The 15,600-nt window shown below is 43.1% G+C and overlaps 1 protein-coding gene across 1 annotated transcript in view; it reads left to right on the forward strand.

The window, feature by feature from the left end:
• The first annotated feature begins 677 nt into the window (after nucleotides 1-677).
• Nucleotides 678-15,600, forward strand: part of LOC140492226 (dedicator of cytokinesis protein 2-like) — a 731,998-nt gene continuing 717,075 nt past the window's right edge. The window contains exon 1 of the mRNA XM_072591134.1: nucleotides 678-795. Within this exon, the coding sequence (XP_072447235.1) occupies nucleotides 753-795 (43 nt within the window). The 5' untranslated portion in view covers nucleotides 678-752. The remainder of the gene's footprint in view (nucleotides 796-15,600) is intronic.

Genomic DNA, 15,600 nt, shown 5'->3' on the forward strand with positions numbered 1-15,600 from the left:
CATCCCTCCCAATCCTAGTCTATCCCTGCATTTATCATTGTCAACCCACCTAGCCTGCATATCCCTGGAGACTGTGGGCAACTTAACACTTTCAATTCACCCTAAACTGCACATCTTTGGACTGTGGGAGGAAACCCTCGCAGATACGGAGAGAACGGGCAAACTCGACACAGACTGTCACCCGAGGGTGGAATTGAACTTAGGTCCTTGTCACTATGAGGCAGCAGTGCTAACCACTGAGTGACCCAAATGTCTTTATCTAGATGTGTATGAAGAAGCCCCTATTCTTCTTCAGAAATCCTGAAGTAGAACCCTTCAGTTACATGTATCCAACAAGCTTTTCACAGCGTGCTGCATAAACTTGAATCATTTGCTCCAAATGGGCAGAACAATAAAAAGAATAACTCATTTCCAGTTTGCAATTGGGTGTCAGTCTCATCACAGGCAATGTTTCGGGGTAGTGCTTTATTGCAAAATGTTCAGTGTGGGTTACAGTACTTAAAGTAGGTTCTGTCTTTTACCCCTCTATCTGTGCCTGTGTGAACTACCTTAACCAGGCTCCACCTAAAACATCCCTCACGCGCCATTATTTGCACCTTTGCCGCCTTTGTGGTTAAGACGTCAGTGCTGGCTCGCTGATGCAGAGTTCCGCTTGCAGCAAAGTGAAAGCACTTCAGACATAGCCTTGCAAGACCGTAGCCCTGTTGGCCGTTAGCTGCGTTGTGGGACTGATCGACAGTGTCAATTGAACCATGCCTTCCTGGAGCCGGACAGTTAAGGAGAGATATGGAGTGGGTAAGGGAAAAACAAACTTCCATTCTTCCATAAATGAAGTGCTACAAAGTGAGCTTAAAATTGTCTGAAGCTGCCACATATCTGTAAGTCTGTCAACAGGATGTGGGTAGCTTGTTTCAAGAGTGGTGCTGCTCAAACAGACTAAATGTTGACACAGGTTGGTACAAATCTTTGGCAAAATTCAACACATGCAACAAAAAGGTAAGCTGCTTCCCTGTTCGTCCCCGGTGCAATAGTTGTTTCGGTTTATAATTAATTATGTTTGAAACAAATTTCCCCGCGTGCGGTGGATTTCAACTGGCCGGTCTGCCGAGACGTTTTGTTGAGACTGTTCCTGTCCAGCAACACACTTGACGCACTTGGCTAGTCAGGCACCTGAAACCATGAACCTGTGTGTACCTCGGACAGACACGGATACGCAATAGAGGAAGTCAGATGCAAGGCCATTTGATGGCGTCTATTTCCTCAGTGTTATTGGGGGACTTGTTTGTCAGGCGAGAACAGTGCACAAATCCAGATTTAGCTTCCTCTAAAACACTATGCCAAGCCTGAAAGATCCTGGATTTCAAATGCAGTGTTCAAGTGTGACATGAGAGATACCAAGAAATCCATTGTGGTTGTGGTACTGTGTTTAAAAAGCCTATCTGTATTAACACAGAGTGCTAATCTCTTATTCCAGCTACTCTTCAGATTTGTCGCTATTTCAGGAAATATGGCAGAAATATCAGTGTGTGGTTTTGATGTGGTTTTACTTGCAAAGACGGAAAATAATTTTGTTGTTTGACTGGCAGCCCACGGCAAAATACCTCCATATTTTCTCTGCAAATTACCTGAATTACTATTACACACCCAACCAATGGGAAGTGACTTCAGACGGAGCGTTAGAATTACTTTGGGGTGTAAAATGGATGCTGCAGTTTTTTCAAACATGCCCTTCAGAAGGCAAGTGTGTGAGCCATGATATTAAGAGCTGTGGTTATTGTACTACCCTGAAACACTCCGAGCACACCGGATGTTGGTGGCTGAGTTAAGTAGCCCAAATTGGCCAACCTTTTGGCATTTAGAATCACAACTTCTTGAGATATGGACAAAGGGGCCCTGTCATCTCATAAAACCACACCTCATGCCCATACAGTGAGGGTGGGTTTGTTTAAGTATGCAAGAAAAGGTCATTGTGTTGACCCTTGTTGCATTGTAAGGAGCTGAAAACGTGTTGCTGGAAAAGCGCAGCAGGTCTGGCAGCATCCAAGGAGCAGGAGAATCGACGTTTCGGGCATAAGCCCTTCTTCAGGAAGGGCTGTAAGGAGATTGTAAGGAGATCTCTCATGAATGTGAAATAAAGTTAAAAATCACACAACACCAGCTTATAGTCCAACAGGTTTATTTGGCACCTCCACATCATAATTGTGAGATGCAATGATGATATCTAACCAGTGGCAACAGTCCCTAAGTATTATTCAGTCAAATCAGGGATTTCTTTGCAACTCTCAACCCCATGGTGAATATGAGGCTGGAGAGAGACTGGAAGAACACCAGATAAATCATCAATTAGATATTGGATGAACTCAAAAGCAGTAGAGAAACTATGGTTAGTTTTAGTACATTGTCTGGAGGACAATTTTTGGATTCCACAATTGGACCAATGTTTTACAATCCCTGGTGCCTCTGCTGGCTTTTCAGAGCTGCTGACCTCTGATTGACCAGTATCTCTTTAAGGTGGGATATCCTGTCTCAGAACCAAATGGGAATCAACCTTGGCAACCAGTCACTGAGCCATATGTCCTCCAGGACCAGAGGAGTCCACATCAAGGTGGGCACTTGTGGGCCATTTACAAATGGCAGATTGACCCGATTCTGTGACTTCAGCTCCCCATTGGCATTACTAACTTGAATGCATGGGGCAGGGGGTTAAATTAATCCTCCTGCCCCACAGTTTTATTAGTGTCAAGCCTTCTCTATAGATAGACTTGGTTTAAAGTGTTATGCAGCGTGACAGTGACATATATAAATTAAACAAAGATGTGTAATATATTGGGTCAGAATGTCTATAAGAGGTGAGTCATGTGACATCAGTGAATGTTCAGCCAATGTCCACTTGCCACACTTGCTTATAGAATCCCCACAGTGCAGCAAGTCTATACTGACCCTCTGAATAGCTTTCCACCCAGATCCATCCCCCTAAAACTTTGCATTTCCCATGGCTAAGCACCGAACCTACACATTCTTGGACACTATGGGCAATTTAGCATGGCCAATCTACCCTAACCTGCACATCTTTGGACTGTGGGAGGAAACCCATGTAGACACAGGGAGAATGTGCAAACTTCACCCATACAGGTGCCTGAGGCTAGAATCAAACCCAGGTCCCTGGTGCTGTGAAGCAGCAGTGCTAACCACTGAGCTACCATGTTCTTGACTTTCTGAAGAGGGCACATTATCGGAATAAAAACCTTTCTGTTGTGTTGCAGCAAACTATGAGTTTGTATGTTTTTTGTTCTGACTGGAGCCTTGTAACTGCCCAGTGCAGGATATACAGCACCCAGGAAGAGTTGTGACAACTTCATTTCCCAAAAACATAAAGACAGCAACTCCTGGACTGCTTTGTTGATGAGCCATCTGGTATAAGTTTGAGATAAAAGAGCAAATATGTCTATGTTCCCAATTTCATAAAGCATTCTTATCTGCAGGTCTAATGGCTTATTTTGACAGATGAGACTGTTAGGAATGCTTGGTTGGATTTCAAAAGCATTTGTATCACCTATCTCAGCAAAGGTTGCATTGACAGCTTTAAGAGGTTGATAAGGAGGATCTGTCCTTTATGTAGTTACTGAATTGACATTTACTTGTGTTTGAAATTGATTGATCACTTGAGGGTTCTTAACTTCGTTCAATGGCTCAGGAAATATTTTTCAGTGTGGTATGTATAAAAACATACTCGATTTGATTGCTAGAAGTTTAATATTTCTCATGTCCATTGCAAGTTCTTTCCATAGCTATGGCATGGTTCTTGAGGAGTACTAATATGTGAGACTGAATGAGGAGCTACAGAAGGGGTGTATGGAAGAACATATGATATCGATGGCATTTGAGGGCCTGATATTCATCAGTAGAACTGGGCCGATGTCCCAATAAACAGAAGCAGGCAAACCAGCTATCTGCTAACTTCCATTGTTACCTTCAAAGTGAAGGGCATTAGACAGTCCTGCCCCCACTCCCCCCAAATGAAAATACAGAAGGCAGGGAACTTTCTAAGGCTACCCATCTGCCAACTTCCCACCTCCTCCAAAACGCTCCAGCCCACAGAATCATAGAATCACAGCAGGGTTCAGCAAAGGAATGGTCTATTTCACACCAAGTCTTTCGAACGACAATCCAGTTGGCCATAGGTAGTGGGGGTGGTACAGTGGTTCAGTGGTTAACACTGCTGCCTCACAGAGCTGGGGACCTGGTACAATTCCAGCCTTGGGTGACTGTATGGGTGGAGTTTGCACATTCTCCCTGTTTGTCTGGGTGTTCTGGCTTCCTTCCACATTCCAAAGATGTGCATGTTAGGTGAATCTGCCATGTTATATTGCCTATAGTGGAGAGGGATAAATGAAGGCTTTTTCTCAAAATGCGATTTTCCTGCTCTTCGAATGCTACCTGACGAGTTGTGCTTTTCCAGCACCACTCTAATCTTGCCTCTAATCTCCAGCATCGCCAGTACCCACTTCTGCCCAGGGGTAAATGTAGAATAATATGGTAGAGGAATGGATTTGGGTGGGATACTCTTTAGAGGGCCCATTGTGGACCTGTTGGGCTGAAGGTCCTGTTGCCATACTGTAGGGATTTTATAATGGATTCTATGAGGTCCCCACAGGGCAGTTAAGAATCAAACACTTTTCTGTGCTCTGGAGAAAGATATAGATGAAGACAATTCCTGACATGAAAGTCTGGATTGGTACTGCCATCTATAGTTACCCCTTGCTCCTGCAGGTCGCCATCTTGACCAATAATCTCAGGGTGTGTTCCATGGGTAACGACCACCTGTACTCCTTCCTCGGGAATTGGCATCAGACATTCCAACCTCACCACATCATCATGGCATATTTAACTCTGAATACAGCTCTCCACTGCAAAACGGCACTTTGTGGTTAACCAACATCTCACTGCAATGCTACTGCCACGTCACTTCCTGTACAGAGATCATCACATGTAGAACAGGACTCTTAGCTTGCTCCCTTAGCATTCACTCACTCTGCACCCATTTGGATGACCAGAGCATCTGTGCATTGTCTTTTTGTGCTTTGCCACATCATTTACAGAATTTACCATTCTTCTTCCTTGTCTTGCCTGCTGCCAGAGACTACAAAGGCAGCTGGTCAAGTTTACAAGCAGTGATCAATCAAGAGGGCGGACATATTGTTGTATGGTGCTATGCTAATTCAATAGCACACCTGCAGCATCTTATGTGTCAAACACACCAAATATACTTCTACCAAATAGCCCTGTCTCAAAGGCTAAGTCGTGCAGCCCTCATTCAAGTCAATCGGACTTAATTAATCTGGATATACCAGAGCCGTAAGCCAAGGGTAACAGTTGACATCAGTCCAAGAGCTTGGACATGGTTGGTGTGGCATAAGTTCAGGGGTTTCATATCATTAAGGCCCATGGAGTGGGTAATGTGGTTCTAGTACAGCCAGACAAGAGACTAATGGGAAGTCAGGGAGCTGTTAGGACTGTCCTTCCAACTCAAAAGGTGTGGCACTGTAAAAGCAGAGCAGGTCAGCGGCATCCAAGGAGCAGGAGAGTCAACGTTTCGGGCATAATGTGTCACACATTTCTGATGAAGGGTTTATGCCCCAAAAATGGACTCTCTTGCTCCTCAGATGCAGCCTGACCTCCTGCGTTTTTCCAGCGCCACCCTTTTTGACACTGACTCTCCAGCATCTGCAGTCCTCACTTTCTCACTCCCTGTCCTTCCCTGGGGGATGGGGGGGAGGTGGGAGTGTGGTGGTGAGGAGGAGTCATGGTCAGTCCTGAACAATGATGAGATTTCATGCTGTGCTGAACATGAGGGAAAGAGCAGCACCTCCTGAGATAGGATTCAGACAATATTGTGGCACTAAGTGTAGTGAAATAGTGTAGCTTCATTTACAATGATAGTTGATTAGACAGGTGTAAAGTGGCAAAATATTTCAAAATGCAAGCTTCTGTTGCAAAGAAATTACACCCATGTCACTCCACATGGCTTCAGAAGATTTTTCTTGTTTTGTTTTACGAAGACTATATGCACCTTGGAATTCTAGTCAATGGTTGGCAGCAATTCAGCTGGTGCATAGCTGAACTGTAAACTGTACCAGTCCTGGCAGTGTTGAGTACTCCCGCCAATGGTAAGCACGTGATAGAATGAGCGTAGTACAATCGAGGGATGATGCATCCAACTCAGGCTGAGAAGTGAAGAGTTATGAAGGTTAACCTGCTAGAGCTCCACAAAGAAGCATCTGTGAAACACTCAGAAATGGAGAAGATTTTGGGCAAAATGCAAGCTATGGTTGCCATGTAGCTAGCTTTATTTAGAGCAAATATTCATTGAATTCAAAACTCACCATCAATTTTGGAGGGATTTGAACCTACAGCCTTTGAGCATTGGCCTGGGAGTCTGGATTACTAGCTCACTGACATTACTACTAGACCACCACCCCAATATGTAGGAATGTAGGAACGGGAGGAAAGGAAAATGAAAGAAAATGAAGCAAGACTTCTCCTTAAAGTAAGGATCATCTTAAAATCTGTGTTCTCTGGTCATTGACCTTTTCGCCTTTGGAATAGAATTGTAGAATTATAGAATCCCTACAGTGTGGAAACAGGCCCTTCAGCCCAACAAATCTACACTGACCCTCTGAAGAGTAACCCACCCAGACCCATTCGCCTACCCTATTATCCTAAATTTATCCCTGACTAATGCACTTAACCTACACATCCCTGAACATTATGGGCTATTTATCCAATGGTTTCCAATTTGGAAACAATTGGAACATCCTAAAGTCAGAATAGATACCCTCTACATTTCTCCTCTCCTTCTTCAATGTACTGGAACAGTAATGTCCCATGTGCTTTTTTTGTTGTTTGACTCAATGTTAAGCTCATCAAAATAATGAATGCTGGCACAGAAAGTGGAACGGTCCCTTGGGCCTTCTAAAGAGTCAGAACTGAAAACTGGGTTAAAGAAAACTCTTACTGCGCTCTTCCTACACATGTGCCAGCTGCTTCTACTGCTGTCTTCCTTTTTTTGGATGACCTTGAGGGTGTTCCTCTTGCAAAAGTCTCTTTGCTCAATGTAGAATCATGCCTCAGGCCTGTTCTTGTAATGAACTGAGATGAAGCATTTCACTGTTGCTAATACCTGACCATATAATTCCGTCTGTGCATTACTTCCTGTTCATTTTCCTTACTCTTCCAGTTCCAGTTCTCTGTGCAAAACAGCACCCATCTTACATCTGAAACTTACCCGCACCAAATCTTTCTATTCTGTTACTTTCTGCATGACTTTAAAAATCCCCTCAACATCTAGCTTTTTGTTATGCATTCAGTCACCATTAGCTTTCCTGTTCAGTGCTATGTCACTGTAGAGTTCATGTTTCAGTCTTTTGCAAATGCTTTGGGCACTGTATTGCAACACTTCTTTCCAAAGGACAAATGCTGAGTCCAGAGTAAAGTCAGCACTGAACAATAAAATCGAGTGAAAATCTGTGTCAGGAGCTAGGCAATCCATTGTACAGAATGGATTGAGAGTAATTATGGGAATAATTTGACTAGAAGCCTGATATATGTCAATTTTGGAGAGTTTTATGGAGTGCTTAGAGGTGTTTCCTCATACAATTCTCCACTATTTGCCTCATGAGCTACACACCACATTTCAGTAGCACCCTGCTTGAACTGTCTCCTGCACAGCAGGCAATCAGCTTTGCCTGGATCTCCCAGGGTTCCTGGTGCTGACGCCATTTTAAAAGCCCAGACGTGTACCAGGCCAAGTTCTGCCAACTAAGACCTGCCCTTCCCGGCACGAGCTGAGTGGAAAAGTAATGCCTTTGATGGCATTGTTGACATCTCACTGCTAATGCAAAGACATGTTTGGAAATATATTGCTGCTTAAGAATGAAGGTACCCATCCTCAGCATCATCCTGTCAGCGCACCCTGTCTAAGGGAGTGCTACTCTTTCTGCAATGCTCAGGGATCTTCTCTAGCCCACAATGAGCAAGCACATGTTGAAAAGATTGCAAACGGTTGAAAGCGTTTACTTGTACGCAGCAGCAAATTGGGTCGGTTAAATTGTGAGCTGCACAATTGGTTAGCGATGCAGAGTGCAGCTCACAGCGCAGGGTCGGTTCCTGTAATAGCTGAGGTTACCATGACGATCGCACCTTCTCAACCACACCCCTCAGTTGAGGCTTGGTGACCCTCAGATTAAACCACTCCCAGTCATTCCTCTCTCTGTAACATGAGAGCAGCCTCTGGACCACTGAGAACCTGGATTAATACATAGAACGATTATGTTGTAACCATTACTGAAACTTGGTTGAAAACTGGCAGGATCGGCAGCTGAACGTTCCAGGGTTTAGATTTTCCAGGTGAGATAGAGAGGGATGTAAAATGGGAGGGGGAGTTGCATTAGTGATTAAGGAGAATGCCACAGCCTCACTGAGAGAGGACATTTGGAGGGCTCATCTAGCAAGGCCTTATAGGTAGAACTCAGGAATATGAAAGGTGCAGCCACTATGATGGGTTATACTATCAGCCTCCTAATATAGAGCAGGAGATAGAGGAACAGATATGTAGACTGATCATAGAAAGATGTAAAAACAACAGAGTTGTGGGTGATTTTAGCTTCCCCAATATTCACTGAACTCCTTTAGTGCCAGGGGCTTCGATAGGGCAGAATTTTTTCGGTGCATCTAGGATTCTTTCTAGAAACAATCTATAGATGGTCCAACTATGGCAAGGGCTGTACCAGACTTTGTCCTGGGGAATGAGCCTGGCCAGGTGATCAAATTTTCAGTGGGGAACATTTTGGGAATAGTGATCGTAATTCCGTATGTTTGAAGATATTTCTTGGAAAGAATAAAACTGTTCCTAGGATGAAAGTGCAAAATTGTGGAATGGCTAATTACAACAGTATTTGGCAGAAACTGTAGCAATTTAACTAGGGGAGGCTGTTTGAATGTAAATCCACATCTTGACATGTGGGAGTATTTGTAAGGCCAGTTGATCAGAGTTCAGTATGAGCATGATCCTGTAGGGATGAAAGATAAGGATGGCAACATTTGGGAACCTTGGATGACAACAGATATTGAAAGCTTTGTCAAAAAGATAAAGGAAGCAAATGCAAGAGTTTGGAAATTGAAATCCCGCAAGACTCCCGAGGGATCAAAAGAAAGCAAGGAAAGAATTTGAACAAAGAATTAGGAGGGCTAAAAGGGCAAAGAAATCCCTTTGGCAAGAGGAATTAAGGAGAATTCTAATTCGTTTTAAACACTTGTTAGAAGCAAAAGGGTAGCTTGGGAAAGGGTTGGTCCACTTGGGGACAAAGCACGAAATTTGTGCATGGAGCCAGAGGAGGTGGGTGAGGTCATTAATGAGTATTTTGTATTGGTATTTACAAAGGAGAAGGACATGGCTGATCGTTAGATTAGGGAGTGGTGTGTTGATATTCAAGGGAATGTCAATATTAAGAAGAAGGAAATATTGGGTGTCTTGAAAAACATGAAGGTAGAAAAGTCTCCAGGTGCTGATGAGATCCATCCAGCATTGTAATATGGCAAAGGAGGAGATTAGTGAGGCCTTGACAGAGATCTTTGTATTGCCTTCAGCCACAGATGAGATCTCAGGCGACTGGAGAATAGCCAATGTTGTTCCTTTTTTCAAGAAGAGCAACAGGGACAATCCAGGAAATTATAGGTTGGTGAGTCTTCCATCAGTGGTAGAGAAATTATTAGAAAAGATTCTTAACAATCGGGATTTACTCATACAGAAAAGAACGGACATATTAGGGATAGTCAGAATGGCTTTATATGGGTCATGTCTCACAAATTTGACTGGGGTTTTGGAGAAAGTTTTGATGATAATTCATAAAGTTCAGGCATTTGACAAGGTCCCTCATGGTAGGCTGGTCCAGATGATTAAGTCACATTGGATCCATATTGAATGGTAAGTTGTGTACAGAATTGGCTTGGGCAACAAAAATAGAGGGTAGTTGTTGAGGGATATTTTTCTGATTGGAGGTCTATGACTAGTTGTGTTCCACCAGGATCAGTGCTGGGACCTCTGTTGTTTGTAATATAGAACAACCTTGGTATCTGAACATCAATTATCTGAATTTCGGATTATCTGAATAAGATCTCAAGCTACCAATGTTTGAGATCAGAAACCAGACTCTAATACTATCTGCAGAAACCCTCTTTCTAAGACAGACTGCCCACCAGTGAACTCAGCAACTTCTCCCCCACTCTGCCTCTGTCATTTATTCTTTCTTTCTTTCTTTCTTCCTTTCTTTCCTGCCCTTCTGCCTCGTTCTATCCCTCACATTGTCCCTGCCCCCTTTCTCTCACTCTCCTTCCTCTCTTATTCTTTCTCGCTGCCATACACAGCGGTAAGTTTCTGACAGCGGTTCTTTCAGGAGGTATATTTAGAGACTTACATGCAGCTTTCTTTTCCCCTTGTACTTTAATTACAATCCAAAGTTTGGGTTTGATTATTTTCGACAATCGGTTTTAGACTCGGGTACCTTCCTGACCTGTATGAGTAAAACAGCACAGCTCTGCGCAAAAACACTGACAGAAACTCAGACAGACATTTGAGAAATCATGCAAAACCACAGCAAAGAAGGCCCGCTCTGTCCCAGAGTGCCTTTCGATTTGATTTGATTTGTAACACACGAGTCAGTGCATGTGGCTGAGGCTTTGTGTCATGGGATTCCATTTACACTTGAGAATGCTTTCTTTGTTTATGATCAGATCAGTTATCTGAACATTCGGTTATCCAAACAAAATACTCCCTGCCAGTCTCGTTTGGATAATTGAGATTGTTATTTGTATAGAATAGAATCCCTACAGTGTGGAAATAGGCCCTTTGGCCCAACAAGTCCACACCAACCCTCTGAAGAGTAACCCAGACCCATTCCCTTACCTTACTATCCTATATTTACCCCGGATTAATGCACCTAACCTAGACATCCCTGAACACTATGGGCAATGTAGCATGGCAAATTCACCTAACCTGCACATCTTTGGACTGTGGAAGGAAACCAGAGCGCCCAGAGGAAACCCACGCAGACACAGGGAGAATGTGCAAATTTCCACAGACAGTCACCCAAGGCTGGAATCAAACCTGGGCCCCTGGCACTGTGAAGCAACAGTGCTAACCACTGAGCCACATTGCTGCCGCAAGTAAGTGATCGGGATGAAAATGTGGGTAGTCTGTATATTTTATGATGATGTGAAAATTGGGGGAGTTGTGGACAGTGAGGGAGGAGATCAAAGGATGCAATAGGATATAGATCAGTTGGGAAGTTGAGCAGAGAATTGGCAAATGGGTTTAATCTGGATAAATGTGAGGTGATGCATTTTGGGAGGTCAAATGCAAGAGGAAAGTACAGAGTAAATGGTAGGACCCTGAGAGATATTGATATAGAGAGGGATCTTGGGATGCAAACCAATAGATTCCCTGAAAGTGGCAACACAAGTGTACAAAATGATAAAGAAAGCATACAGCATGCTTGCCTTTATTGTTCAGGGCATTGAGTATAAAAGTTGCCAAGTCATGTTGCAGCTGTATGATACTTAATCTTGGCCACATGGAAAATTTGTGCAGTTCTGGTTGTCACACTATGGGAATGATGTGAGGCTTTGGAGAGGGTGCAGAAGATGTTTACCAGGATGTTGCCAGGATTGGAGTGTATTAGCTATATGGAGATTTTGGACAAACTCGGATTGTTTTCACTAGAGCATCAGAAGCTGAGGGACGATTTGACACAAGTGTATAAAATGATGGGAAGCATGCACAGGGTTGCGAGTTGGAGTCTCCATCCCAGGGATGTCAAATACGAGGGAGCAGAGGTTAAAAACTGAGAGGCCAAAGTTTAAATGAGAATGTGAGGAAAGAGGGTGGAAGGCGTCTGGAACACGCTGCGAGGGGAGGTGGCAGAAACAGATATGATAGCAAAGTTTAAGAAGCATTTAGACAGACACATGAACAGGTAGGCAATACCGGGATATGGACCATGTGCGGGCAGGTGGAATTAGTTTAAAATGGTTTCATGGTCAGCATAGACATGGTGGGCCGAAGGGCCTGATCTTGTGTTATATTGTTCTATGTTCTAGGCACAAAGTGAATGGGCACTGAGAGGGCAAGTGAGGAGCCCAGACATGCACCATGATCCAACCCATGAGCGGAGTGCTTGTCCCTGAGTACAAAGTCTCCTGACAGTAGCAGCATTACAGTGAAGTGCAGACCAGTGTTTTGAGTGGGTCAGAGCTGTGCCTTGTTGGCTGGTGATGTAAGGCCGTTATGTATCCACCAAGCTTTGTGGCTGGCAGGGGGTGGGTGGTAATTTTTTCTGGAGTATGCCCTGAGGTTTTGGTGCTTGGTGTCCGAGATGGAGGACTGGTGGAACATACGATGAGTTGGAGTCACCAGGTATCCATGTCAGGAATTGGCAACATCTAGTTTCTTTCCAGTGCATGGGAGAAGAGGAAACTGTACATCAAAGAGGTGAGATGAGAGGCTAATGGCATGCAAATAAGTGCAAAAAATGCCTCATTGCTCACTTGCAAGATCCTTGCCTTGCTGTTCAAAACTTGGTTGCAGAGCTGGACCTTTTTAGTCTCAATGCCAGGAATCTCACTCCTGTCAATCACACCATATTTTCCCATTGACACCCCTTTGCCCTTCTAGTTCAGGAAGTAGGAACATTCCACACTTTATCATCACGCTGACAGAAATGGCTAAGGAGGACAGATGGTCGTGACATGACTTTTGTTCGCCATCAACTGCAAATGGGTAAAATAACGAGTCAGTATTTCTTGCTGAAAGTTCCAGGGTTTAGATGTATGTTGACATGACACAGAATAAGAAGCAAATATTGCAGGTAAGTTTTCAATTGGTGACAAGTGACTACAGGTCCCTTTTGTTGAGGGGAGTGTATGGTTACGGGGAGATAATGACCTAATTATCCTATTGCTGTTAAACCAGAGATCCAAGTAATACTCTGTAGACTTGGGTTTGAATCTCGCCACAGCAGATGGTGGAATTTAATTCAATAAAAATCTGGAATTAAGTGTCTAATGATGACCATGTTGGAAAAGCCCATCTGCTTCACTAATGCCCTTTAGGGAGGGTAATGGCTATTCTTACCTGGTCGATCCTACATGTGACCCCAGAGCCACAAGAATGAGGTTAACTCTTAACTGCCCTTTGACCAATAAATGGTAGCTTAGTCAGCAATCCCAGGAATGAATGTATTTTTAAAAATGTGGTTTGTGTCTTCCCAATTGCAGGTAGGAATGAGAGAAAGTGTAATCGGATGAAAGATTGGGGTGAGAGGAAGATGAAATGCAATGCATGGGAGAGAGCATTGACAGAGTCAAGTGAACAAGGGCAACGAAATTGAACCAGGAAAATCCACTCAGAGAACAATTCATCATGATGTTTGCATGAGATGGGAAGGACTTTTCTGCAAAGAAAGGTTTTGGAAGGTGACTGGGTCAGAATGGAGTGACACCTACTATTGTCACTATTACTGTTGCTGACAGAAATAAATTGTAAATGACCCCTTTGCGGTCACTTTCCAGTGGGTACCTTCAGCCAGCTTATGATAGTATGTCAAGATAGAAGGGAAATTAAATTGGATCGTTATGTAGGCCAGGAGGAGATGGTGGTGGGGTTTGAGTTGTTGTCCAGCTTGATCCTAGACTGAAAAAACCTGGTCTCTTATTGGTGTTTATATTTCACACCGGGCTTCCACCTTTTTCATCCAAATGCTATAAGCAAATTCTTCTGTTCCCTTCCCACCCCTGCACAGTTCTCGCTTCTTCTGTAGTACACTGATGCTTTTCACCAACTATATCTTGTGATAGCAAGTAACACATTCTAACCACTCCTTGGGTGAAAATGTCTCTCCTGAATTCTCCATTGGATTTGTCAATGACTATTTTTTAATTATGATCTTTAGTTTTAGATTCTGCACAAATGGAAACATGGTTTGTGCAATTGCAGCACCATGTTACACATCTTTGTGGTTTTGATAGGGCCACAATTTGTTCAGTTGTTCAACCCTCCAAAGTAAGGGTGTAATATTGTTGAACAGGGTAGAGAGGAAATTTAACAACTTGGGTACAACAGTGAGAGATTTCAATCACATAGAGATTCGAGAGAAATTTGGATTGTTACTCTTAGAGCAGAGAATATTCTGGTCAGATTTGATCCAAATGTTCAAGAGTTTGAGAGCATTTGATAGTGTAGTTTGGAATAAATTGTTTCCCGTGACAGCAAGGTCGACAATAAGAGGGCATTTGGTAACTTGCAGAAGAACAGATGGGAGGATAGGCATTTTCTTATGCAGTGAGTAATGGTGTTCAAAATTCCTTAAGCTAATAGGCTATTGGAAGCAGTGTCAATGGTAATGTTTAAAAGGAAATTGGATATAAACTTGAAAAATTGCAGGCCTCCAGGGAAAGAACAGGGGATTGGGTCCAATTGGAGAGCTTTTCCAACCCATGTCAGATGGCATCCTTCAGCACCATAAGATTCTGTAACTTAATAACAGTAATGATTTCAGAAAACACCGTTAAGACACCTTTGTGCAATGTGCAGTCAGCTCTGAGGAATCATTCATTTTAGGACCGAGGGGATGTGGGTGAGGTCTGAAGTATTTTTGCACAGACACATGTCTGAAGACAGCTGATCAGAGCCAGCCGAATTTAAAATATACAGCAGTGGCAGTGCATTATCTGACTCAGGATGGGTAGAACGTTGGCTGTCAGGACCAATTAATGCTAAGTTGGGAAGATAAGCAGCTCGAAGGAATCTTCAATTGTTTAAAGTCTCAAGAGAGAATGATTAGAGGTTCGAAGCCAACAATGTTCATGACAGTCTGCGAGTGATGGTTGAATAGTATTTTAAGTTGCCTAGTGGGCACTGCAGCTTAAAAAAAACACTGCTAGTTTTGATCGTAGGAAAATTGCAGTCATTATCAATTGCAGAAAATAGGTTTCATCTGTTTCATTTTATGTTTGCAGCTTTGCTTTCACTTGTACAGTGCAGACTGCCCAATCAGCAAACCAAATAGAATCTCCATTACAATTTAAGCCTTTTCCCTTAAAGGTTTTTTTTATTGCATGAACAATTTGAAGATCCAATAACTGGGTGATTATTTTATTGGAGCAATAAAGCAGAGTTTGTGAGTTCAAATATTGTCAATCTAAATTCAGTTTCTATGAAACAAAATGAGAAATGAGAAAACAATGCCACTTTGGTTATGAACACGAACCTCCAAATGGTGTTGGACAGGAGAGTTTAATTCGGAGAACTTTCTTAAGATAACTTTGTAATTGATTGTGTATGATCAATCTGACCGAAGTGCTGAAAATTTTAAAAGGACATTTCATTGTAGATTTGGGGAAATCAAGAACAAAATAGGATGCCCTCAATATTAGACTACAATCATTCAGGGGCACTTGCTTCCAAGCAATCAGGAAACGCTTACCACATGAAGGGTAGCAGGAATTTTTTTTAGAATAGAATCCCTCCAGTGTTAACACAGGCCATTT

Source organism: Chiloscyllium punctatum, chromosome 20 (genome assembly GCF_047496795.1).
Source record: "Chiloscyllium punctatum isolate Juve2018m chromosome 20, sChiPun1.3, whole genome shotgun sequence".
Classification (NCBI taxonomy): domain Eukaryota; kingdom Metazoa; phylum Chordata; class Chondrichthyes; order Orectolobiformes; family Hemiscylliidae; genus Chiloscyllium; species Chiloscyllium punctatum.